This window comes from Pseudophryne corroboree, chromosome 6 (genome assembly GCF_028390025.1).
Source record: "Pseudophryne corroboree isolate aPseCor3 chromosome 6, aPseCor3.hap2, whole genome shotgun sequence".
Lineage (NCBI taxonomy): Eukaryota > Metazoa > Chordata > Amphibia > Anura > Myobatrachidae > Pseudophryne > Pseudophryne corroboree.
Window position 1 is genome coordinate 805,811,032 of NC_086449.1, and position 23,308 is coordinate 805,834,339.

General features: G+C 47.9%; 1 protein-coding gene across 13 annotated transcripts in view; it reads left to right on the forward strand.

Annotated features, from left to right (window-relative positions):
- DGKI (diacylglycerol kinase iota) overlaps window positions 1–23,308 on the forward strand; it is a 439,065-nt gene that overhangs the window by 188,171 nt on the left and 227,586 nt on the right. For 8 of the 13 annotated variants that reach the window (XM_063928993.1, XM_063928995.1, XM_063928985.1 and 5 more), the window contains exons 6-7: window positions 138–236; window positions 17,635–17,706. In XM_063928993.1, coding sequence (XP_063785063.1) covers window positions 138–236; window positions 17,635–17,706 — 171 coding nt within the window. The remainder of the gene's footprint in view (window positions 1–137; window positions 237–17,634; window positions 17,707–23,308) is intronic. The other 5 variants (XM_063928994.1, XM_063928996.1, XM_063928988.1 and 2 more) reach the window with 2 other exon arrangements.

Genomic DNA, 23,308 nt, shown 5'->3' on the forward strand with positions numbered 1-23,308 from the left:
AATAACTAGTCCAGGCATCAGTGAGAGATTAGGTTTATCTGTCACAGCCACCTTGTCCCTCCGTCACTTCTATATTTTGCTGACTGTGCCCACCCTAAGGTACAAACCTGACCCACGCTCTAATGGTTTTTTCTCAGGTCAGACATTTTTCTTGTTGTTCTAACCAGCAGAATCTGGTGAGGCATCATTGGGTCCATCGACGGCGGCAGGAGGGAAAGTGCAAGCACTGCGGGAAGGTAAGGAGACGTCTTCCCACCATTTCATGGCGCATGTGCATCTGTGGTCTTCATGTGTTTCTCATTAGCTCAAAGTAACTGAAAGTCGTGACTTCAGTAGGCCACACAATGCTTGCTAAGTATTTAGACCATTCCATACCTTGTTTTCCTCATGGATAGGTCATAAGATGGCTGGTTTGTATCTAGACCAATCCATATTACCTCTTGTGTCAAGACCATTTCATACCTCATTTTTCTCATGGATATGTCATAAGATGGTTGGTTGGTTGGTTGGTTGGTTGGTTTGTATCTACAGTATACCAATCCATACTACATCTTGTCTGACTCTAGTCCATTCCATACCTAATTTTCCTCATGGATAAGTCAAAAGATGGTTGGTTGATTTGTTTCTATACCAATCCATGCTATATCTTGTGTCTAGATCACTCCATACCTCATTTTCATCATAGATAGGCCAGAAGATGGCTGATTTGTATCTAAACATCTTCATAGTGCCTATATTATCTAGACCAATCTATACCATATTTTCCTCATGGATTGGCCACAAGATGGCTGCCTGGGATCAAAAAAATACTTAATTTTCATCATGGACAGGCCACAAGAATGTTGTGTAGTATCTAGACCACGCCATACCTCATCTAGGGGTATATGCAATTGCGGTCGAATTCCGGCTGGAATTCGACCGTTTTAAAATTCGACACAATTCGACAGTCACACACCCTCCCACCGGGACCCGAATTCGACATATTCAATAAAAAACGGATTCGACAGTCCAGCTGTCGAAAAACGGACCAATTGACGATAGTGTGCGTCCTGGATTCGACTACATGGACAACACAAAAGTGTGTAAAAAATCATGAAAAAAAATGCGTGGGGTCCCCCCTCCTAAGCATAACCAGCCTTGGGCTCTTTGAGCCGGTCCTGGTTGTAAAAATACGGGAAAAAATGACAGGGGATCCCCCGTATTTTCACAACCAGCACCGGGCTCTGCGTCCGGTCCTGGTGCCAAAAATACGGGGGACAAAAAACGTAGGGGTCCCCCGTATTTTTAACACCAGCACCGGACTCCACTAGTCAGAGAGATAATGCCACAGCCGGGGGACACTTTTATATAGGTCCCTGCGGCCCTGGCATTAAATCACTAACTAGTCACCCCTGGCCGGGGTACCCTGGAGGAGTGGGGACCCCTTAAATCAAGGGGTCCCCCCCCTCCAGCCACCCAAGGGCCAGGGGTGAAGCCCGAGGCTGTCCCCCACATCCATGGGCTGCGGATGGGAGGCTGATAGCCAAGTGACAAAAATAAAGAATATTGTTTTTTGTAGCAGAACTACAAGTCCCAGCAAGCCTCCCCCGCAAGCTGGTACTTGGAGAACCACAAGTACCAGCATGCGGGGGGGAAACGGGCCCGCTGGTACCTATAGTTCTACTACAAAAATAATATCCAAATAAAAACAGTACACGCACACCGTGAAAGTAAAGCTTTATTACATACATGCCGACACACACATACTTACCTATGTTCACACGCCGACTCGGTCCCCTTCTCCACATAGAATCCACGGTGTACCTGGAAATAAAATTATACTCACAAAAATCCAGTGTAGATCGGTCCTCTTCTTTTTTGTAATCCACGTACTTGGCAAAATAATAAAACGCATTACCCGATCCACGCACTGAAAGGGGTCCCATGTTTACACATGGGACCCCTTTCCCCGAATGCCGAGACCCCCCCGTGACTCCTGTCACAGAGGGTCCCTTCAGCCAATCAGGGAGCGCCACATCGTGTCACTCTCCTGATTGGCTGTGCGCGTCTGAGCTGTCAGACGAACATAGCACTATGCCGCTCCATTATCTTCAATGGTGGGAACTTTGCGGTCAGCGGCAAGGTTACTCGCGGTCAACCGCTGACCGCAAAGTTCCCTGTATGTAATAAAGTTTTACTTTCACGGTGTGCGTGTACTGTTTTTATTTGGGTATTTTTTTTGCAGTAGAACTACAGGTACCAGCGGGCCCGTTTCCCCCCCGCATGCTGGTACTTGTGGTTCTCCAAGTACCAGCTTGCGGGGGAGGCTTGCTGGGACTTGTAATTCTGCTACAAAAAACAATATTCTTTATTTTTGTCACTTGGCTATCAGCCTCCCATCCGCAGCCCATGGATGGGGGGGACAGCCTCGGGCTTCACCCCTGGCCCATGGGTGGCTGGAGGGGCGGACCCCTTGATTTAAGGGGTCCCCACTCCTCCAGGGTACCCCGGCCAGGGGTGACTAGTTGGGGATTTAATGCCAGGGCCGCAGGGACCTATATAAAAGTGTCCCCCGGCTGTGGCATTATCTCTCTGACTAGTGGAGCCCGGTGCTGGTGTTAAAAATACGGGGGACCCCTACGTTTTTTGTCCCCCGTATTTTTGGCACCAGGACCGGACGCAGAGCCCGGTGCTGGTTGTGAAAATACGGGGGATCCCCTGTCATTTCCCCCCCCGTATTTTTACAACCAGGATCGGCTCAAAGAGCCCGAGGCTGGTTATGCTTAGGAGGGAGGACCCCACTCATTTTTTTTTTCTTGGTTTTAACCCATTCCCACCCCTTCCCGCTGAAAAACATGCTCTGATCTCTCTATATTATTTTAGTCAGTAAAAAATAATAATATTCTTTTAAAAAATATATAAATAATACTTGTGGCTCCTAATAGACAAACCAAGTACATAATCCCTTCTAATATAAATAGATATACTATTAGCAATAAAAAAAACACCAAAAAAAACATGTTTTTAAAATTTTTTATTAGATTCCGCCAGCAAAATGAGGCGGACTGAAATTGACGAAATGACTGTCGAAAAGCACTGTTGTCGAATCGACATTCTTCAATTGAATATACTTTTGTCGAAAAGCCGCATTTTTACCATTGCAGACATGTCGAATTTGACAACTGTCGAATTGCAAAAAGTCGAATTTGAAACGGCCGTTTTTTTGTCGAAAAGTACTGTATTGCATTGTCGAATCATTTTTTTGTGTCGAAAATGCCCCGTTTTTCGACATTTGCGGCAATTCGACCGCAATTGCATATGGCCCCTATTATCTAGACTACACAATAACTCATTGTCCTCATGGATGGCCCACAAAGTTGCTGCTTTGTATCTAGACCTGTCAATACCCCATCTATTATCTAGACCTATAAAATACAGAAGCTAAAACTATGAGTTGCTTTAAAGCATCATGGAATCAAATTGTGCAAAATCTTTAAAATCAACCCCCAAAAACAACAACTACTGTATAATACGTCATAATTAATTACACTTGAAAACAGACTGCCGTTACACAAGTATTCCCCTTGTTTTAATACCTAGTAGAAGCCTTGTTACCTGCAGTTCCAGGTGTTAGTTTGTTGGGTCTCTACCTGTTTGCATAACTGGTCACTGCATCATTCTCCCAGTCGTCTTCGCAGTGTTGCTCGAGGTCCATCGGATCACATAAGGACAGCATTTTCCAAATCATTCCAGATTCTAAATGCATCTTGAAGTCTGGCTTTGCCTCCGTCACTTCAGGACATTAATATATTTTTTTGTTTATTTAAACCACTAAAAGCTGACTTGTTCTGCAAAAATGTAGAAGATAAATAACATTGCCTCATTTATATATTTCAAGTAATGAGCAGTGAATTAAAATGAATGTATAGGGAAAAAAATGTGTATATACAATATGTATTTATCTTACACAATTAATCAATTGCCATCAAGGCTAGCCAAACATCTAGTAACTTCACTACTCTCAAAATATAAGGATATATTTTACATAAGTGACATCAGTGCCATCTAAATAAAAGGCTTTATTTTAGAGATGAGCGGGTTCGGTTTTACTCGAATTTACTCGGTTCTCAAAACAGCATCTTATTGGCTGTCCAAAACAAGAGACATCCGTGAGCCAATAAGATGCCGTTTTGAGAACCGAGTAAAACCGAACCCGCTCATCTCTACTTTATTTTACATGAGTGACATCACTAGTCTCAATATAAGGATATATTTTACATGGGTGACATCACTACTCACTCAATATAAGGCTATATATTACAAGTGACTTCACTACACTGTAAATATTAGGCTATATTTCACATGAGTGACATCACTACTCTCCAAATATAAGGCTCTTTTTTTTACGAGTGACATCACTACTCTCCAAATATAAGGCTATATTTTACATGAGTGACATCACTACTCTCTAAATATAAGGATATATTTTACCAGTGCCATAACTACTCTCTAAATATAAGAATATATTTTACACGAGTGCCATCACTACTCTCCAAATATAAGGCTATATGTTACATAAGTGATTTCACTACTCTCCAAATATAAGGATATATTTTACAGGATATTCCATATATTTGTTTACCGTGTATTATGACACTTTTTGGGGGCAATTCTATAGGGTAAAAAGTTATTTGCTGCTAGTTTAGAAGAAAATAATGCATATTTAAAGTAAACCTCTTTTTCTCATCTTTAAAATATGAAAATAAGACAATTAAGCGTCTATATTATAATTCCTGCTGTTCTAAGTGGGGGGAAGAAAGCTTTGATAGGACTTAATAAGATGCCTGAATTCGTTGCAGTTTGATGTGTTCTATCCTGTGCTCATTCTGTCACTTATTCCGCGGGATCTTTGTTCGGATTAGAAAACATGAGAGAGAGGGAATAGCAGTGGCTGACGTGTCCTCCTTTCACTGCGTGCTAGATTGTCCTTACCACGCTGAGCATTGCGCTGACAAGATACTACACCGCAGTGTCAGGGTTCTGCGTCCTTTCACAGTTTTATGTGTTTTTCCCAAGGCCTATAAGAAACTTGTGCACTTGTCCGACCCGCCCGTCAGTCCCTATATATTCTATGGGGTGGGGATCATTAGATCGACAGTGTCTAGGTCGACAATGTTTAGGTCAACCACTGTAGGTCGACAGTCACTAGGTCGACAGGGTTGGAAGGTCGACAGAGTTTCTAGGTCGACATGTGCTAGGTCGACAGGTCAAAAGGTCGACATGATTTTTTTTGGTGTCGTTTTCTTCGTAGAGTGACCGGGAACCCCAATTAGTGCACCGTGTCCCCTTGCATGGCTCGCTTCGGGCAAGGTGCCTCCGCTATTGCTTCGCTCGGCACAGATTACCGTTCCAATCGTAGTCCACGTGGATTGTTAAGTATGAAAAAGTAAAATAAATAAAAAAAATGGGGAAAACTCACGTCGACCTTTTGACCTGTCGACCTAGTACATGTCGACCTAGAAACCCTGTCGACCTTCCAACCCTGTCAACCTAGTGACTGTCGACCTAAACATTGTCGACCTAGACAGTGTCGATCTTCAGATCCGATCCCATATTCTATAACCACCTCCTACCCAGCTGGATCGTGTGACCCGTTTTGAATTGTTCCGCAAAGATATTTACGGCAGCCATTGAATGTAGGGGGTAATTCAGACCCGATCGCTGCCGTGCGTTTTCGCACAGCGTGTTATCAGATCTGAACTGCGCATCTGTATGCTCCACGATGCGCAGGCGCGACGGACTGCAGTAATGGGGTTCGCCAGTCAGCCACGGGATGGTGCGAAAAATCCAAACGCACGGGCGATCGCAAGGTGATTGACAGGAAGAGGCCATTTGTGGGTGGCAACTGACCGTTTCCAGGGAGTGTCCGGACAAACCCAGGCGTGTTAAAGCATTTGAAGGGAGGGTGTCTGACGTCAGCTCCGGCCGCTATCTGCAAGAAGCGATGGCAGCGGCTGAGTAAGTCCTGGGCTGCGCAGAGACTGCACAAAATCAGTTTATGCAGCTCTGCTACACATCCGAACGCACACTTGCACAGCGAATTCACACTCCCATGTAGTCGGCGACTATATGATCATAGGGCAGCAAATAACGCTAAGAAGCCTATAAGACCTGGTCTGGGCCAAATGGATGGGAACCCGGTCAATCCACACTTCCCATCCACCCCCAGGACCCTGTGTGTAGCTTACAGGTGTCAAAGTACCTCTCCTGCCACAATGTATGGGTTTTTTTTACGTATGAAGAGCTGGAGGGTGCTCCAAACCTGTTTCTTGCCTGGGGCCGAATTGGGTTTTAATCAGGCTATGGGCTTACCTTCCAACGGTCCCAATTTATATGGCACAGTCCTGATTTGAGAGCTATGGGGTAAATGTATTAAAGGTCGGTTTTGGTTCTAAACTAAAACCGATGGAAACAGACCGTGATAGCCGTCAAGTTGCTGTCCAAAAACCGACTATTTATCATCTGTCGGGTTTCACCTTCAATTGAAACCCAGCGTTAGTCGGTTTTTGCAGCTCTAGATGCTGTCGGGTTTGATCTTTCAGTTCAAAAACCTGCAGTGAAACATCGTCAAATCCCTCTGAACAGAAGCAGCTCACAGATCAGCCTGAATGTCTGATACCTGCCGGCTTCTTAGGTGTAACAGTCAAAAAGTAGTTCCATTTAGCGGGGGCTATTTGGGGCGATTTGAGCATTGATGTATATATTTATGCCGTGTATCTGTATATTAAACACAGGCCCAGATTTATCAAGCCTTGGAGAATGATAAATTGCACGGTGATAGTGTACCAGCCAATCAGCTCCCAACTGTCATGTTACAGGTTGTTTTTGAAAATGACAGTTAGGAGCTGATTGGTTGGTACTTTTGTGCAATTTATCACTCTCCAAGGCTTGATAAATCTGGGTAACAGTTTTTATAGGATTAATCTAAAGTTGGACTTTTTTGTTTTAGAAATAGTCCAAATAGAAAAGTAGTGCAGAATAGTACATCATAGATTTAAAGGGCTTGGTTAAATATAATACTGTAGCTCTTCTGTTTTTTTATAGTTGGCTAGATACATTCTTTAGTAGAAAGTATCCACTAGGTTTACTGCCAGTGTGTTCATCTCTTGGAGGTCATTCCGAGTTGATCGCACGTAGCAACTTTTTGCTGCTCGTGCGATCAACTAGACGCTGCCTATGGGGGAGTGTATTTTAGCATAGCAGGGCTGAGATCGCTTGTGCAGCCCTGCTATGCTAAAAAAGTTTTGTGCAGAAGTAGGCTAGCCCTGCAGTTACTTACCCTGTGCGATCGATCCAGCGATGAAGGTCCCGGATTTGACGTCAGACATCCGCTCTCCAAACGCCTGGACACGCCTGCGTTCGGATCTCCACGCCCGGAAAATGGTGAGTAGACGCCCCGGTACACCTCCCCACCTGTCAATCTTCTTGCGATCGTGCTAGCGATCACTTTATTCTTTATTCTGGCCGCTGTCACTGGGCAATGACGCGCATGCTCAATGCAGCCGCCGCACATGCGCAGTTCCGACCCATTTGCACTGCAGCGATGAACCGATGCGTGCGAACGGGTCGGAATGACCCCCCTTGTGAGCCTAGTATGCAGAGATTCCGGTCACAGCGTTATCAGGTGTTTTCTCCTAGGTGCCAATCGTTGTCCACTGTTACATCTGTTAGCACAATGGTAGTCACTAATAGTGAGCAATTATTGCTGCAAGAACATGTGCAACATTTGAGAAATTCCTTATATGTTGCTACTCAGCTGCCCCAGTCTCCCTTATAACCGGAATACTCCCACTCGCAACTCCGCCTGGACTGGGAACAAGGAAGCGGCTGTGCAATTCTGCGTCTTTAAAATTCTATTGCAGCGGGAGGCGTCCACAGGAGATTGACACCTCCTGTTATCATTAGTGAGAATCCAAGTGCAGAGGCAGCCTTGGATCACCATCGTGACCATCTCCCGATGGTTTTAGGCATCGGCCAGCCTGCGTAATCTGAATCCTACTCAGGCTAGCCGCAGAATCCGGACACCCGGGGCCCAGGAAGTCTGCATTCGACTACACAGACCCTGGACCCGTCTCTCGCCCTCAAAGCGGGGGTGTCACTCCACAGTTTTGAAGAACGGTGCCCGGTGCTGCCCCCCAAACATTGGTGCATGTCACTCATGATTGAATAGACCTCCAAACATCGTATTTGTACGCAAATCATCGGGTTTGCGTACAAATGTAAATCAGACCTTTAGTCGTTTTCGGTACCTCAGCTTTGGATGATTCGGAGCTTTTTGTTTTATTTCTAAGTGAAAATGTGTTAATAGCAGTTTATTAAGATGGAGAAGTCTAGAGCAGCCTCATTAGTACATACTCAACATTATCATTAGTGCTTTTCACTGCAGTGAGCGGAAGCATCAGACTTGGTAGGTAGATAAGTAATTGTCTTAAAAGCTTTATTATTCCGGGAAATGTTTTGGAATTAGCATCATTTTATTTTTATTGGTTGTAAGTGTAATTGTTTTTCTGTCTGCCGGAGCCCCATTATCTTGCTAACAAATAAGTTTAATTCGTTATTCTGCACCAGGAAATTAACTTTCTCTGGTGATAAGAAAAGTAATGCTCTCGCTGAGAGAAGATAAAGGGTCTAATTCAGAGCTGATTGTTAGGCTGCGTTGTCGTACAAGCGGGCAATCAGGTCTAAACTGCGCATGTGTATGCACCGCAATGGGGGTGATTCCGAGTTGTTCGCTCGCTAGCTGCTTTTAGCAGCAATGCACACGCTAAGCCGCCGCCCTCTGGGAGTGTATCTTAGCATAGCAGAATTGCGAACGAAAGATTTGCTAATTTTCTCATAACGATTACACCGCAGTTTCTGAATAGCCACTGCGACCAGCTCAGTCCTTTTCGTTCCTGGTTTGACGTCACAAACACACCCAGCGTTCGCCCAGCCACTCCCCCATTTCTCCAGACACTCCCGCGTTTTTCCCTGAAACGCCTGCGTTTTTCCGCACACTCCCAGAAAACGGACAGTTTCCGCCCAGAAACACCCACTTCCTGTCAATCACACTCCGATCATCAGAGCGATGAAAAAACTTTGTTACGCCGTGAGTAAAATACCAAACTTTTGTGCTAATTTACTTGGTGCAGGCGCGCTGCGGACATTGCGCATGCGCAGTTTGCGACTAATCGTTCCGTAGCGAAAAAAATGAACGAGCGAACAACGGGTACAAAGCAGATAGCCGCTCAACGATGAGTTTTTGTGAAGGATCCATTCGCACGGGCAATAGCAAGAAGATTGACAGGAAGAGGGCATTTTTGGGTGGCAACTGACCGTTTTCTGGGAGTGTTTGGAAAAACGCAGGCGTGTCCAAGCGTTTGCAGGGAGGGTTCTTGACGTCAATTCCGGTCCCGGACAGGCTGAAGTATTTGCAGCGACTAAGTCCTTGGCTACTCAGACGCTGCACAAGATCTGTTTGTACAGCTCTGCTACACATGCGTTTACACACTTACAAAGCGAACATACACTCCCCTATGGGCGGCGACTATGCAAACGCAGGACTGCAAAAAAAAACCTAGCGAGCAAACAGGTCTGAATTAGCCCCAAAGAGAGGATGAGAGAAGATAAAAGTCCTCTGGAACAGAAATGTTTGACTGTGTACCCCCACACTTAGTACACCATTCTCACCTGCTGTCCTGCAATATTTTGGAGACTCGCATATTTCCTGGGAGTTCTCCATAAACAGGGAACCATCCCGGATTGCACCTACTTCCCCAGTGAAGTAGACAGGAGCTTGTTGGCCCGATTTGCTGCGAAACGCGTCAACGTAGCCCCAACCCCTGTATTGTGATGCCACAAATCTATACGCCACTTTTACTCACCGCTCCGGGATCTCCAGTATAGGGTGTCCCAAAAGTCGCCAATTAGGATCTACCCATAGTTTAGCTCATTAATGAACCAGGAAACAGACTAAGGGGGATTATTCAGGTTCGTTAGCAAACCAAAAAAGCACGCTAATGAGCAAAACCATCTTTCATTTGCACAAGCTCTGGTCTGTCGGAAATAAATTGCAATCCCAAATTTTAATGGGACACAATTTTCACCTTCCAGATCCACTTGTTTTTTTTTTTTTTTTTTACTTTTTGGGAGCATTTTGCTAAAAAAATAAAAAATAAAAATGTGCCGGGCGTCTCTACCGGTCGGCGGCACCTTGGTGTGTGCTTGGCAGACTCTCCCAGAGGCAGATAAGGTGTATGCTGGATCCAGGTGCCCACGCACCCCACAGGTAGGGGATATCATGTACAGGGGTAGATACTTGCTTCAGTTATTACATTTTTAACAAATTAAACTACAATATTTTGTATTTCTCTGACGTCCTAAGTGGATGCTGGGACTCCGTAAGGACCATGGGGAATAGCGGCTCCGCAGGAGACTGGGCACAACTAAAGAAAGCTTTAGGACTACCTGGTGTGCACTGGCTCCTCCCACTATGACCCTCCTCCAGACCTCAGTTAGAATCTTGTGCCCGGCTGAGCTGGATGCACACTAGGGGCTCTCCTGAGCTCCTAGAAAGAAAGTATATTTTAGGTTTTTTATTTTACAGTGAGACCTGCTGGGAACAGGCTCACTGCAACGAGGGACTAAGGGGAGAAGAAGCGAACCTACCTAACTGGTGGTAGCTTGGGCTTCTTAGGCTACTGGACACCATTAGCTCCAGAGGGATCGACCACAGGACCCGACCTCGATGTTCGGTCCCGGAGCTGCGCCGCCGGCCCCCTTACAGAGCCAGAAGCAAGAAGTGTTCCGGAAAATCGGCGGCAGAAGACTTCTGTCTTCAACAAGGTAGCGCACAGCACTGCAGCTCTGCGCCATTGCTCCTCATGCACACCTCACACTCTGGTCACTGATGGGTGCAGGGCGCTGGGGGGGGGCGCCCTGAGGGCAATAAAATACACCTTGGCTGGCAAATAGTCCCAGGGCTATATATGTGATAAATTACCCCTGCCAGAATCCATGAAAAAAGCGGGAGAAAAGTCAGCCGAAAAAGGGGCGGGGCTATCTCCCTCAGCACACTGGCGCCATTTTTTCTTCACAGTGCAGCTGGAAGACAGCTCCCCAGGCTCTCCCCTGTAGTTTTCAGGCTCAAAGGGTTAAAAAGAGAGGGGGGGCACTAAATTTAGGCGCAATATGTGTATACAAGCAGCTATTGGGGGAAAAATCACTCAGTTATAGTGTTAATCCCTGCATTATATAGCGCTCTGGTGTGTGCTGGCATACTCTCTCTCTGTCTCCCCAAAGGACTTTGTGGGGTCCTGTCCTCAGTCAGAGCATTCCCTGTGTGTGTGCGGTGTGTCGGTGCGGCTGTGTCGACATGTTGGATGAGGAAGGTTACGTGGAGGCGGAGCAGAGGCCGATAAATGGGATGTCGCCCCCTGTGGGGCCGACACCAGTGTGGATGGATAGGTGGAAGGTATTAACCGACAATGTCAACTCCTTACATAAAAGGCTGGATGACGTAACAGCTGTGGGACAGCCGGCTTCTCAGCCCGCGCCTGCCCAGGCGTCTCAAAGGCCATCAGGGGCTCAAAAAACGCCCGTTACCTCAGATGGCAGACACAGATGTCGGCACGGAGTCTGACTCCAGTGTCGACGAGGTTGAGACATATACACAATCCACTAGGAACATCCGTTGCATGATCTCGGCAATAAGAAATGTGTTACACATTCTGACATGAACCCAAGTACCACATAAAAGGGTTTTTATGTTTGGGGAGAAAAAGCAGCCAGTGTTTTGTTCCCCCATCAGATGAGTGAATGAAGTGTGTAAAGAGCGTGGGTTCCCCCGATAAGAAAATGGTAATTTCTAAAAAGTTACTGCTGGCGTACCCTTTCCCGCCAGAGGATAGGTCACGTTGGGAGATATCCCCTAGGGTGGATAAGGCGCTCACACGTTTGTCAAAAAAGGTGGCACTGTCGTCTTGGGATACGGCCACTTTGAAGGAGCCTGCTGATAAAAAGCAGGAGACTATCCTGAAGTCTGTATATACACACTCAGGTACTATACTGAGACCTGCATTTGCCTCAGCATAAATAGTGCTGCTGTAGCGTGGTCTGATACCCTGTCAGATAATATTAATACCCTAGACAGGAAAATATTTTGCTAACATAGAGCATTTTAAAGACGTCGTCTTATATATGAAGGATGCACAGAGGGATATTTGCCGGCTGGCATCCAGAATTAATGCAATGTCCATTCTGCCAGGAGGGTATTAGAGACCCGGCAGTGGACAGGTGATGCTGCCTTTAAAAGGCACATGGAGATTCTGCCTTATAAGGGTGAGGAATTGTTTGGGGATGGTCTCTGGGACCTCGTATCCACAGCAACAGCTGGGAAGAATTTTTTTTACCTCAGGTTTCCTCACAGCCTAAGAAAGCACCGTATTTTCAGATACAGTCCTTTCGGCTTCAGAAACGCAAGCGGGTCAAAGGCGCTTCCTTTCTGCACAGAGACAAGGGAAGAAGGAAAAAGCTGCACCAGACAGCCAGTTCCCAGGATCAAAAATCTTCCCCCGCTTCCTCTGAGTCCACTGCATGACGTTGGGGCTCCACAGGTGGAGACAGGTGCGGTGGGGGCGCGTCTCGGGAACTTCAGGGACCAGTGGGCTTGCCCACAGGTGGATCCCTAGGTTCTGCAAGTAGTATCACAGGGATACAGGCTGGAGTTCGAGGCGACTCCCCCTCGCCGTTACCTCACATCAGCCTTGCCTGCTGCCCTCGGAGAAAGGGAGGTAGTACTGGCGGCAATTCACAAGCTGTACTTCCAGCAGGTGAAATCAAGGTACCCCTCCTTCAACAAGGCCGGGGTTACTATTCCAAAATGTTGTGGTACCGAAACCAGACGGTTCGGTGAGACCCATTCTAAAATTGAAATCCTTGAACACTTATATACGAAGGTTCAAGTTCAAAATGGAATCGCTCAGGGCGATTATTGCAAGCCTGAAGAATTTCATGGTATCACTGGACATCAAGGATGCTTACCTGCATGTCCCTATTTACCCTCTTCACCAGGAGTACCTCAAAATTGTGGTACAGGATTGTCATTACCAATTCCAGACGTTGCCGTTGGTCTGTCCCCGGCACCGAGGGTATTTACCAAGGTAATGGGCGAAATAATTATCCCGTACTTGGACGATCTCCTTATAAAGGCGAAGTCCAGGGAGCAGTTGTTCGTCGGAGTAGCACTATCTCGGGAAGTGCTACAACAGCACGGCTGGATTCTGAATATTCCAAAGTCGCAGCTGGTTCCTACGACGCGTCTACTGTTCCTGGGTATGGTTCTGGACACAGAACAGGATAAAAAGGGTTTCTCCCGGAGGAGAAGTCCAAGGAGTTGTCGTCTCTAGACAGAGACCTCCTAATACAAATACAGGTGTCGGTGCATCATGCACGCGAGCCCTGGGAAAGATGGTAGCTTCTTACGAAGAAATTCCATTCGTCAGGTCCCATGCAAGGATCTTCCAGTGGGTTCTGTTGGACAAGTGGTCCGGGTCGCATCTTCAGATGCATCGGCGGATAACCCTGTCTCCAAGGGCCAGGGTGTCGCTGTTGTGGTGGCTGCAGAGTGCTCATCTTCTAGGGGGCCGCAGATTCGGCATACAGGACTGGGTCCTGGTGACCACGGATGCCAGCCTTCGAGGCTGGGGGGCAGTCACACAGGGAAGAAACTTCCAAGGGCTATGGAAAAGTCAGGAGACTTCCCTACACATAAATATTCTGGAACTAAGGGCCATTTACAAGGCCCTAAGTCAGGCTTGACCCCTGCTTCAACACCGGCCGGTGCTGATCCAGTCAGACAACATCACGGCGGTCGCTCATGTAAACCGACAGGGCGGCACAAGAAGCAGGATGGCGATGGCAGAAGCCACAAGGATTCTCCGATGGGCGGAAAATCATGTGTTAGCACTGTCAGCAGTGTTCATTCCCGGAGTGGACAACTGGGAAGCAGACTTTCTCAGCAGACACGACCTCCACCCGGGAGAGTGGGGACTTCATCCAGAAGTCTTCCAAATGATTGTACACCATTGGGAAAGGCCACAGGTGGACATGATGGCGTCCCGCCTCAACAAAAAGCTACAAAGATATTGCGCCAGGTCAAGGGACCCTCAGGCGATAGCTGTGGACGCTCTGGTAACACCGTGGGTGTACCAGTCGGTGTATGTGTTCCCTTCTCTGCCTCTCTTACCCAGGGTAATGAGAATAATAAGAAGGAGAGGAGTAAGAACTATACTCATTGTTCCGGATTGGCCAAGAAGAGCTTGGTACCCAGAACTCCAAGAAATGATCTCAGGGGACCCATGGCCTCTGCCGCTCAGACAGGACCTGCTGCAGCAGGGGGCCTGTCTGTTCCAAGACGTACCGCGGCTGCGTTTGACGGCATGGCGGTTGAACGCCGGATGCTGAAGGAAAAGGGCATTCCGGAGGAAGTTATCCCTACGCTAATTGAAGCTAGGAAAGAAGTGAACGCAAACCATTATCACCGCATATGGCGGAAATATGTTGCGTGCTGTGAGGCCAGGAAGGCCCCCAAAGGAGGAATTTCAGCTAGGTCGATTTCTGCACTTCCTACAGTCAGGAGTCACTATGGGCCTAAAACTGGGTTCCATTAAGGTCCAGATTTCGGCTCTATCGATTTTCTTCCAAAATAGAACTGGCTTCACTACCTGAAGTTCAGACTTTTGTTAAGGGAGTGCTGCATAGTCAGCCCCCGTTTGTGCCTCCAGTGGCACCGTGGGATCTCAACGTGGTGTTGGATTTCCTAAAGTCGCATTGGGTTGAGCCACTTAAATCCGTGGAGCTACAATACCTCACGTGGAAAGTGGTCATGCTGTTGGCCTTGGCGTCGGCCAGGCGTGTATCAGAATTGGCGGCTTTGTCATGCAAAAGCCCTTATCTGATTTTTTATATGGATAAGGCGGAATTGAGGACTCGTTCCCAATTCCTTCCTAAGGTGGTATCAGTTTTTCATGTGAACCAACCTATTGTGGTGCCTGCGGCTACTTGGGACTTGGAGGATTCCAAGTTACGGGACGTAGTCAGGGCCCTGGAAAGTATATGTTTCCAGGACGGCTGGAGTCAGGAAAACTGTCTCGCTATTTATCCTGTATGCACCCAACAAGCTGGGTGCTCCTGCTTCTAAGCAGACTATTGCTCGATGGATCTGTAGCACGATTCAACTTGCACATTCTGCGGCTGGACTGCCGCACCCTAAATCTGTAAAAGCCCATTCCACGAGGAAAGTGGGCTCTTCTTGGGCGGCTGCCCGAGGGATCTCGGCTTTACAAATTTGCCGAGCTGTTACTTGGTCGGGTTCAAACATTTTTGCAAGAGTCTACAAGTTTGATACCCTGGCTGAGGAGGACCTAGAGTTTGCTCATTCGGTGCTGCAGAGTCATCCGCACTCTCCCGCCCGTTTGGGAGCTTTGGTATAATCCCCATGGTCCTTACGGAGTCCCAGCATCCACTTAGGACGTCAGAGAAAATAAGATTTTACTCACCGGTAAATCTATTTCTCGTAGTCCGTAGTGGATGCTGGGCGCCCATCCTAAGTGCAGATTGTCTGCAATACTTGTTTATAGTTATTGCCTAACTAAAGGGTTATTGTTGAGCCATCTGTTGAGAGGCTCAGTTATATTTCATACTGTTAACTGGGTATAGTATCACGAGTTATACGGTGTGATTGGTGTGGCTGGTATGAGTCTTACCCGGGATTCAAAATCCTTCCTTATTGTGTCAGCTCTTCCGGGCACAGTATCCTAACTGAGGTCTGGAGGAGGGTCATAGTGGGAGGAGCCAGTGCACACCAGGTAGTCCTAAAGCTTCTTTAGTTGTGCCCAGTCTCCTGCGGAGCCGCTATTCCCCATGGTCCTTACGGAGTCCCAGCATCCACTGCGGACTACGAGAAATAGATTTACCGGTGAGTAAAATTTTATTTATTCTTACAATCTAGTTTTAATGAAAATGTTTTGCAGATTTAACAGATTGTAATGGTAAAATCCTAATCTCAGAATCAATGGGAAAGGATGAGAGAGGTTGGGGAATGGGACAGTGGGGCTTATTTTAGAGAAGGTGCACAACAAAGCATTCCATGACTGTATTATCCCCTGATCACACAGCACAGGGGACCAGTCCCTTCAGCCGGACAGCGATAAATCCTGTGGGCTGATATATGGTTTCTAAGAGCTCCTAGTACGGTCAGAGGAGATGTTCAAGGTGACCACTATATGGTCTTACTACTGCTGGATCACTGCTGGTGCGGTGAGGGAAGGGTCCTCAGCTGGTCGCTGAGATACATTCCAGTCACCGTGCAGATAAACTTGAAAGAAAGAAAGCCTCCTGATAGGTGGAACCGGCCCAGAATAACATTAAAAGGTTAGGTGATGTCTCCTCAGTTTTTATCAGCCTGGTTCAGAGATGTACACAAATGCTTTCGCTGCAGGACGTACGACGCCAGAGATGTCGCAGCTGTGTACATATCGCAGTTGCAGCCTCTCCCAAGATGGTTGCAACACAACTGTGTTTTTGCCTACACTCCCATAAATGCCTCCTGTCAATCATTGTGGCATACGCGCAGTGAGGCCTAGACACATGCGCAGTGTCAAAGAAACGCTCCACTGTGTGCTAAATCGACATTGCGTACTACACCGGGAATCAGGCCTTATAATACCACATAGCAGTCAAGTGCTAAGGGGCAGTTGTGGCTCCACTATTTCAGTTTTGGACTGTGCTACAGCCCCACCTCTGGGGCCACTGATTGGGTGTCCCGGGTGTGTCGGTGAAAGTGGTTGTATACACAGACGTTCATCTACTCACACAGAAGGCCATACACAGATGGAGACACTGCACCTGCCAAACGTTCCGATGGTGCAACCGATGGTAGTGTCTAAGGACGTGCCATGCAGTATTACAGCGCGTATGGACGCTGTCAGTAGGCGTCTCAGTCCTTGCACAGTCAGACGCATGGATGTACACCAGGGAAGGGCATTGTAGCAGCTTTTGCGTAAAGGCGCAGACAGGTGACGTCAATAGGCGTAGCTGTGGGTGCTTCTGCATCCACCTTGAAATCAGGCTCATAATGATAGGACGTGCGAATGCTCTGCAATCAAGCATGCGCAACTACAGATAATGCAGAGCCTTTTGCGGTTCAATCACATCTCCGCCAGCGAATGAACGGATGTGGCTGGGCTGGAAAAGGTGTTGTCACATGGGCAAAGTTCACTAAGACTGAGTCAACGTAAATACGGCTGTTTGCAGACGGATCTTCTGCGCCAGGGACGTGGCTGGTGCACATGCGCACTGATGATAGTGACACGTATCATACCAGACATTCTGATAGGGGAGGACCAGTCAGACTTTCAATGCCGGAGCACATACAATGACTTGCATCATCCCCAAAGACGCCACGACGCATTCTGCCTTAGAACACACTGAGTATGAAATAATGGGTAAAAGAAATAGAGACACCTTTACTTTTATTTTCTGCGAACGCATCTCCCTGACAGTGGTTCTGTTTCTGCTTTATCTATTGACTCTTGTTTCATTGTGTCATACCTGCAGGGTTTCCAGCAGAAGTTTTCATTCCACAGTAAGGAAATTGTGGCGATCAGCTGTTCCTGGTGCAAGCAGGCGGTAAGACCCGTTTTATTTATAATCTTTCATGCTGTCGATGTCGGCTGTTCAAGGGTCCCTCAGCCCCAAAATCAGAATTGGGTGACTAAAATCTCTGGATTCACGTAATAACATTTGCACAGCTCTTTTGCACTTGGCTATGGGGGTCATTCCGAGTTGATCGCTAGCTGCATTCGTTCGCTGTGCAGCGATGAGGCAAAAAAATTGGCACTTCTGCGCATGCGAATGCGGCGCAATGCGCATGCGCGACGTACTATTACAACGAGCGATGTAGTTTCACACAAGCTTTTCAGTCGCACTGCTGGCCGCAGAGTGATTGACAGGAAGTGGGCGTTTCTGGGTGTCAACTGACCGTTTTCAGGGAGTGTTCGAAAAAACGCAGGCGTGCCAGGAAAAAAACAGGCGTGGCTGGGCGAACGCAGGGCGTGTTTGTGACGTCAAAAGAGGAACTGAACAGTCTGAAGTGATCGCAAGCGCTGAGTAGGTTTTGAGCTACTCTGAAAATGCACAAAAAAACTTTGTAGCCGCTCTGCGATCCTTTCATTCGCACTTCTGCTAAGCTAAAATACACTCCCAGTGGGAGGCAGCATAGCGTTTGCACGGCTGCTAAAAACAGCTAGCGAGCGAACATCTCGGAATGACCACCTATGAGGAGAGAATGCTGCTCCAAAGCCAACTTCCTCCACTATAAATTCATCCTCTCACCATAATGTGGTCCTATGACCCTACACTGTCCCAACTACTCTGTTGCCTCTATCCTACACTGTATTCCTGCCTTTCTCTGACGTCCTAGTGGATGCTGGGAACTCCGTAAGGACCATGGGGAATAGCGGCTCCGCAGGAGACTGGGCACAAAAGTAAAGCTTTAGGACTACCTGGTGTGCACTGGCTCCTCCCCCTATGACCCTCCTCCAAGCCTCAGTTAGATTTTTGTGCCCGAACGAGAAGGGTGCACACTGGGGGCTCTCCTGAGCTGCTTAGTGAAAAGTTTAGTTTTAGGTTTTTTATTTTCAGTGAGACCTGCTGGCAACAGGCTCACTGCATCGAGGGACTAAGGGGAGAAGAAGCGAACTCACCTGCGTGCAGAGTGGATTGGGCTTCTTAGGCTACTGGACACCATTAGCTCCAGAGGGATCGAACACAGGCCCAGCCATGGAGTCCGGTCCCAGAGCCGCGCCGCCGGCCCCCTTACAGAGCCAGAAGCAAGAAGAGGTCCGGAAAATCGGCGGCAGAAGACATCCTGTCTTCAACAAGGTAGCGCACAGCACTGCAGCTGTGCGCCATTGCTCCTCAGCACACTTCACACTTCGGTCACTGAGGGTGCAGGGCGCTAGGGGGGGGCGCCCTGAGCAGCAATAAAAACACCTTGGCTGGCGAAAATACATCACATATAGCCCCCAGGGCTATATGGATGAATTTTAACCCCTGCCAGATTACACTGAAAAACGGGAGAAAAGGCCGTAGAGAAAGGGGCGGAGCCTATCTCCTCAGCACACTGGCGCCATTTTCCCTCACAGCTCCGTTGGAGGGAAGCTCCCTGACTCTCCCCTGCAGTCACTACACTACAGAAAGGGTTAAAAAAGAGAGGGGGGCACTAATTAGGCGCAGTATAAACAATACAGCAGCTATAAGGGGAAAAACACTTATATAAGGTTATCCCTGTATATATATAGCGCTCTGGTGTGTGCTGGCAAACTCTCCCTCTGTCTCCCCAAAGGGCTAGTGGGGTCCTGTCCTCTATCAGAGCATTCCCTGTGTGTGTGCTGTGTGTCGGTACGTTTGTGTCGACATGTATGAGGAGGAAAATGATGTGGAGGCGGAGCAAATTGCCTGTAATAGGGATGTCACCCCCTAGGGGGTCGACACCTGAGTGGATGAACTGCTGGAAGGAATTACATGACAGTGTCAGCTCTTTACAAAAGACAGTGATTGACATGAGACAGCCGACTACTCAGCTTGTGCCTGTCCAGACGTCTCATAGGCCGTCAGGGGCTCTAAAGCGCCCGTTACCTCAGATGGCAAATACAGACGCCGACACGGATACTGACTCCAGTGTCGACGGTGAAGAGACAAATATGACTTCCAGTAGGGCCACACGTTACATGATGAGGCAATGGAAAATGTTTTACACATTTCTGATAATACGAGTACCACCAATAGGGGTATTATGTTCAGTGAGGAAAAACTACCTGTAGTTTTCCTGAATCTGAGAAATTAAATGAGGTGTGTGATGAAGCGTGGGTTTCCCCCGATAAAAAAACTGATAATTTCTAAAAAGTTATTGGCATATATCCTTTCCCGCCAGAGGTTAGGGTGCGTTGGGAAACACCCCCTAGGGGGGATAAAGCGCTCACACGCTTGTCAAAACAAGGGCTCTATCCTCTCCTGAGATGGCCGCCCTTAAGGATCCTGCTGATAGAAAGCAGGAGGGTATCCTAAAATGTATTTACACACATACTGGTGTTATACTGCGACCAGCAATCGCCTCAGCCTGGATGTGCAGTGCTGGGTTGGCGTGGTCGGATTCCCTGACTGAAAATATTGATACCCTAGATAGGGACAGTATATTATTGCCTGTAGAGCATTTAAAAGATGCATTTCTATATATGGGTGATGCACAGCGGGATATTTGCCGACTGGCATCAAGAGTAAGTGCGCTGTCCATTTCTGCCAGAAGAGGGTTATGGACACGACAGTGGTCAGGTGATGCGGATTCCAAATGGCATATGGAAGTATTGCCTTATAAAGGGGAGGAGTTATTTGGGGTCGGTCTTTCAGACCTGGTGGCCACGGCAACAGCTGGGAAATCCACGTTTTTACCCCAGGTCGCCTCTCAACATAAGAAGACGCCGTATTATCAGGCGCAGTCCTTTCGTTCCCATAAGGGCACGTGGGCAAAAGGTTCCTCATTTCTGCCCCGTGACAGAGGGAGAGGGAAAAGGCTGCAGAAATCAGCCAGTTCCCAGGAACAGAAGCCCTCTCCCGCCTCTGCCAAGCCCTCAGCATGACGCTGGGGCTTTACAAGCAGACAGGGAGGCAGTGTTGGAAGCCATTCACAAGCTGTATTCCCAGCAGGTGATAATTAAGGTACCCCTCCTGCAACAGGGAAAGGGGTATTACTCCACACTGTTGTGGTACCGAAGCCGGACGGCTCGGTGAGACCGATTTTAAATCTAAAATCTTTGAACACTTACATACGGAGGTTCAAATTCAAGAGAAGGGGACTACATGGTGTCTCTGGACATCAAGGATGCTTACCTTCATGTCCAAATTTACCCTTCTCACCAAGGGTACCTCAGGTTTGTGGTACAGAACTGTCACTATCAGTTTCAGACGCTGCCGTTTGGATGGTCCACGGCACCCCGGGTCTTTACCAAGGTAATGGCCGAAATGATGATACTCCTTCGAAGGAAGGGAGTTTTAGTTATCCCTTACTTGGACGATCTCCTGATAAGGGTAAGATCCTGGGAACAGTTGGAGGTCGGTGTAGCACTATCTCAGGTAGTGTTGCGACAGCACGATTGGATTCTCAATATTCCAAAATCGCAGCTGGTTCCGACGACTCGTCTTCTGTTCCTAGGGATGATTCTGGACACAGTTCAGAAAAAGGTGTTTCTCCCGGAGGAGAGAGCCAGGGAGTTATCCGAGCTAGTCAGGAACCTCCTAAAACCGAGCCAAGTCTCAGTGCATCAATGCACAAGGGTTCTGGGAAAGATGGTAGCTTCCTACGAAGCAAAGCCATTCGGCAGATTCCACGCAAGAACTTTCCAGTGGGACATGCTGGACAAATGGTCAGGGTCGCAACTTAAGATGCATCAGCGGATAACCCGGTCACCAAGGACAAGGGTGTCCCTCCTGTGGTGGTTGCAGAGTGCTCATCTTCTAGAGGGCCGCAGAGTCGGCATTCAGGACTGGGTCCTGGTGACCACGGATGCCAGCCTGCGAGGCTGGGGAGCAGTCACACAGGGAAGAAATTTCCAGGGCTTATGGTCAAGCCTGGAGACATCATTTCACATAAATATCCTGGAGCTAAGGGCCATTTACAATGCTCTCAGCTTAACAAGACCTCTGCTTCAAGGTCAGCCGGTGTTGATCCAGTCGGACAACATCACGGCAGTCACCCATGTAAACAGACAGGGTGGCACAAGAAGCAGTCAATGGCAGAAGCTGCAAGGATTCTTCGCTGGGCGGAAAATCATGGGATAGCACTGTCAGCAGTATTCATTCCGGGAGTGGACAACTGGGAAGCAGACTTCCTCAGCAGGCACGGCCTCCACCCGGGAGAGTGGGGACTTCACCCAGAAGTCTTCCACATGATTGTAAACCATTGGGAAAAACCAAAGGTGGACATGATGGCGTCCCGCCTAAACAAAAAATTGGACAGGTATTGCGCCAGGTCAAGGGACCCTCAGGCAATAGCTGTGGACGCTCTGGTAACACCGTGGGTGTACCAGTCAGTGTATGTGTTCCCTCCTCTTCCTCTCATACCAAAAGTACTGAGAATTATAAGACGGAGGGGAGTAAGAACTATACTCGTGGCTCCGGATTGGCCAAGAAGGACTTGGTACCCGGAACTTCAAGAGATGCTCACGGAGGACCCGTGGCCTCTACCTCTAAGATGGGACCTGCTCCAGCAAGGACCCTGTCTATTCCGAGACTTACCGCGGCTGCGTTTAACGGCAGGGCGGTTGAACGCCGGATCCTGAAGGAAAAAGGCATTCCGGATGAAGTCATCCCTACCCTGATCAAGCCAGGAAGGATGTAACCGCAAAGCATTATCACCGCATTTGGCGAAAATATGTTGCGGGGTGCGAGGCCAGTAAGGCCCCGATGGAGGAATTTTCAACTAGGTCGATTCCTGCATTTCCTGTAAACAGGAGTGTCTATGTGCCTAAAATTGGGGTCCATTAAGGTTCAAATTTCGGCCCTGTCAATTTTCTTCCAGAAAGAACTAACTTCAGTTCCTGAAGTTCAGACGTTTTGTAAAAGGGGTACTGCATATACAGCCTCCTTTTGTGCCTCCAGTGGCACCTTGGGATCTCAATGTAGTTTTGGGGTTCCTAAAGTCACATTGGTTTGAACCACTTGAATCTGTGGAGTTAAAATATCTCACATGGAAAGTGGTCATGTTGTTGGCCCTGGCCTCGGCCAGGCGCGTGTCAGAATTGGGGGCTTTATCCTGTAAAGTCCCTTATCTGATCTTCCAGACAGGGCGGAATTGAGGTCTCATCCTCAATTTCTCCCTAAGGTGTTTTCAGCGTTTCACGTGAACCAGCCTATTGTGGTACCTGCAACTACTAGGGACTTGGAGGACTCCAAGTTGCTGGACGTAGTCAGGGCCCTGAAAATATATGTTCCAGGACGGCTGGAGTCAGAAAATCTGACTCGCTGTTTATCCTGTATGCACCCAACAAGCTGGGTGCTCCTGCTTCTAAGCAGACTATTGCTCGTTGGATTTGTAGCACAATTCAGCTTGCACATTCTGTGGCAGGCCTGCCACAGCCAAAATCTGTGAAGGCCCATTCCACACGGAAAGTGGGCTCATCTTGGGCGGCTGCCCGAGGGGTCTCGGCTTTACAACTTTGCCGAGCAGCTACTTGGT